General features: G+C 47.3%; 1 protein-coding gene across 1 annotated transcript in view; it reads right to left on the bottom strand.

Annotated features, from left to right (window-relative positions):
• Positions 1–3,090, bottom strand: part of LOC102672401 (Down syndrome cell adhesion molecule-like protein 1 homolog) — a 74,523-nt gene that overhangs the window by 10,031 nt on the left and 61,402 nt on the right. Inside the window, 6 exon segments of the mRNA XM_031511334.1 lie at positions 206–263; positions 704–1,058; positions 1,143–1,169; positions 1,172–1,332; positions 2,101–2,238; positions 2,892–3,047. Of these exon segments, the coding sequence (XP_031367194.1) occupies positions 206–263; positions 704–1,058; positions 1,143–1,169; positions 1,172–1,332; positions 2,101–2,238; positions 2,892–3,047 (895 nt within the window).

Genomic DNA, 3,090 nt, shown 5'->3' with positions numbered 1-3,090 from the left:
AAAAAAAAAAAAAAAGAGAAAAAAATCGAAGCTTTTACTAAACGGAGAGATAGAGAGAATGGCCAATTTACTTTTTCGAGAAAGTCAATGACAATTTCTCGAGGCAAAGATATCTCGAGCTCGAGACACAGCGGCATGAAAAACGGTGACGTTTCGCTCCCGATCCGTGCACCGTTAAAACCAAACTCACTCGATCTCTACTGACCTCTCTATGAGTTTACGCATCTCCTCGGTGGTCATGCCGTCCTTGCCGCGAGCATTCACTGAAATAGAAAAACACACGGCACGATTGACACAACGGTAACACTACTACGACGACACGTAGCATGCAAATGTGTGGAAGCTAAACGATTAGAGAGAAAGAGAGAGAGAGAGATAGAGAGAGAGAGAAATAGAGAGATAGATACACAAAGAGACAGACCCCGCAGCGAGTCAACGCTTTCATTCTTGATCTCGCATCGATGACTCGCTCGGCATGCCTATATTTTTCTAAAAGAACGAGCAGCGGCAAGGGGGATCCACAGCGGAGCGAAACCCAGCGAAAAAAGGAACGAAATCCCCCCCCCCCTCCCTCGCTTCCCTAAAAGAAGAGACGAGGGATTCTCTCTTTTCCCGGGGGGGGGGGGGGGGGAAAGATTCGTCGATTCGTTCCGCCCCGATCCCCCGGCTCTTTGATCACTCTTTGATCAGCCTTTTTACTGACCGCCGTAGTTGCGGTTCACAAGTTGGTCGCGGTCGCACTCTGCCTCGCTGATCTCGTTGCTCTCCTTGCTGTCGTTGAAACTCGAGTTGTTCTGGTCGTGGTTCCTTGGCGGGGGTGGGGGCGGTTCCGGTGATCCAGAGACGGGGATATTTCGAGCCGATCCTACGCTACGACGTCCAACGGAGCCGCGGGAACCATAGTGGTCGTAGGGGGCGCCGTACTGTCCGTATTGAGAGCCGTATTGATCCTCCTCGGGTGCGCAGTTGGCCGGGTCGTCGTATTCGGGGGAGAAGACGTTGTGGGTTCCGCTTCCGCCTCCTTGGGACGGTACTCGGNAGCGACCGTTTTGACGGGGCTGCGGATTTGCAAAGAAAATCGATGTGTATTCGGGGATAAAAGAGGAAGGGAGAAAGAATGGAAAGAGATGGATCGATAATACCATGGATTGAGATCCGGAGCGGCTGTGGGCAGNGCGTTGGTAGGATGTCCAACGGGTGGTCCCATAGTGCCCGAGTGTCCGTTGCCTGGGTGTGGGAAGGTCTGGAATTGCATGGCCTTGCTGGGGTCCATCTCCTCGCGGAATCCAAGAAGGTGGAAGGTGGCGTAGGGGCAGATCTCGTCTTCCATGCCTGAAAGAAATAATCACCAAGGGTAGACACTGCAGTTATGGAACCGACCGAAGTAATCTATTCATTGTGAACGGGATTATCGATGATGTAACGACCACTGCGTATCGGTTAATCCGATGGCGTGGGTGTTTGCCTGCGTTGGTCTCGTGCAATGCTAACTAAGATCGGTAAGAAAAATCTGGCGGGTACCTACGTATTCTCCTATGTTTCTCCTCTTCTTCGACTCGCTTGTTGTACAGAGAAACGTGTTTGTAAGGAAATATATATATATATATATATATGCATGCACGTTAGTCAAAGATACAGGTTCGTCGTTGTCGTTCGCTCTCACTCTTTCGTCTCTTATCCCGAGAACAAACATTTTGGAGAAAAATGTTTATCGAGCGGAACGACAACGTATCCATGTATCGAAATCGTGAGAAAAGTGGGAAGAATCGAAAGAGATGTGGTTATCTTTATCGTATCGTTTGTGTTCGTTTGTTTATTTGCGAAAATAAAGGAGTGAATAATGAGCGCAAGCATGCGTCAATACGTGCAAAACATCGAAGGGTAATAGCATGATATAGATATAATTGCATGAGCAATGAAGAACCGTGAAGAATCGGAACGGACTTACGAAGAAGAGCGGATATATACGCAATAGCTGGACCCGGCCGATAGGTTAGTTAATCAGTGGTAGATCTCGCGATAGAGAGACGAAGGCTCGTGATGACGACACGGAGAGGAGAAAGAGCGCTTCGTTCGGTTCTTTAACTACTTTTTACCAACCTCTGTGGGATAGACCCTCGGCACTGCCCATACGGGGTGGCGGTGGACATCTTCGGTTCGGCGCGCAATGATTCAATTCTTCGTACATATGTCGTCTTGGATCCCACGTCGAGTGGCTTCTTATCGAGCCTGTCCCACCTATCGAACATATACTACAAACGTCGCACGACTGACTGCCGCTTACCGATCTTCGGTTTCGCCCTTCTTATCGATTTCATTGATTCGTCAGTGGGCGTGAACTGAGAGGGCGATCGTAGTAGAAACGGAGACGCGTAGCAATGCGATAAGCGCAACAAAATAAGGGAGGAGAAGAATAACCGTTCCCCGGGCATACATCTCGATTACGTTTAAATATATATATATATATACATATAAATATATACATATGTAAATACATATAAATATATATATATATATATATAAATATATATATAGAGAGAGAAAAAATATTTTGAAGCGAGGCAAACAACGAAACAAACTGGCAATGACTATGATCCAACGCTCTTGTGTATGAATTACGTATTTGTATGTGTGTGTATGTTCGCGTGTGCGTTTCAACTAGACGTATCGTCATCCCGATTGGAGAAGAATGGTGGAAAGAATTCTAACATTCGTGTGTATCATTTTGTACATATTCGATTTCTGGTGTGCCACGGAATGAATTGAAATGAGAATAAAATAAAAGAAGAAACGGTAAACACTCTCGTGCCGATGCGACAACAACTAAACAATAATTGGAATTTTAGCTAGAGATCGTATTGTTGGCAGTTGTGGCTTACTTATCACTGTACCTCGCTTGATGCGATCGCAGGTGTTATAATTGGATCCGGGTACAGGGGGCAATTTACGGTTGGGCGGGGCGATGTATCCAAGCTCGTCGCGGAGATCGGGCCTTCGTTTGTCGAGTGTTGCTCCGCCCACCCCGGTTTGCTGGTACACCACGTCGTCTAGAAAATCGAATGGAACGTAGCAGCGCGCCGATTAGTTCGC

This window comes from Apis dorsata, unplaced genomic scaffold, assembly GCF_000469605.1.
Source record: "Apis dorsata unplaced genomic scaffold, Apis dorsata 1.3 scaffold_307, whole genome shotgun sequence".
NCBI lineage: Eukaryota > Metazoa > Arthropoda > Insecta > Hymenoptera > Apidae > Apis > Apis dorsata.
The sequence above is the reverse complement of the archived record's forward strand: the minus strand, read 5'-3'. Positions and strand labels throughout refer to the sequence as shown.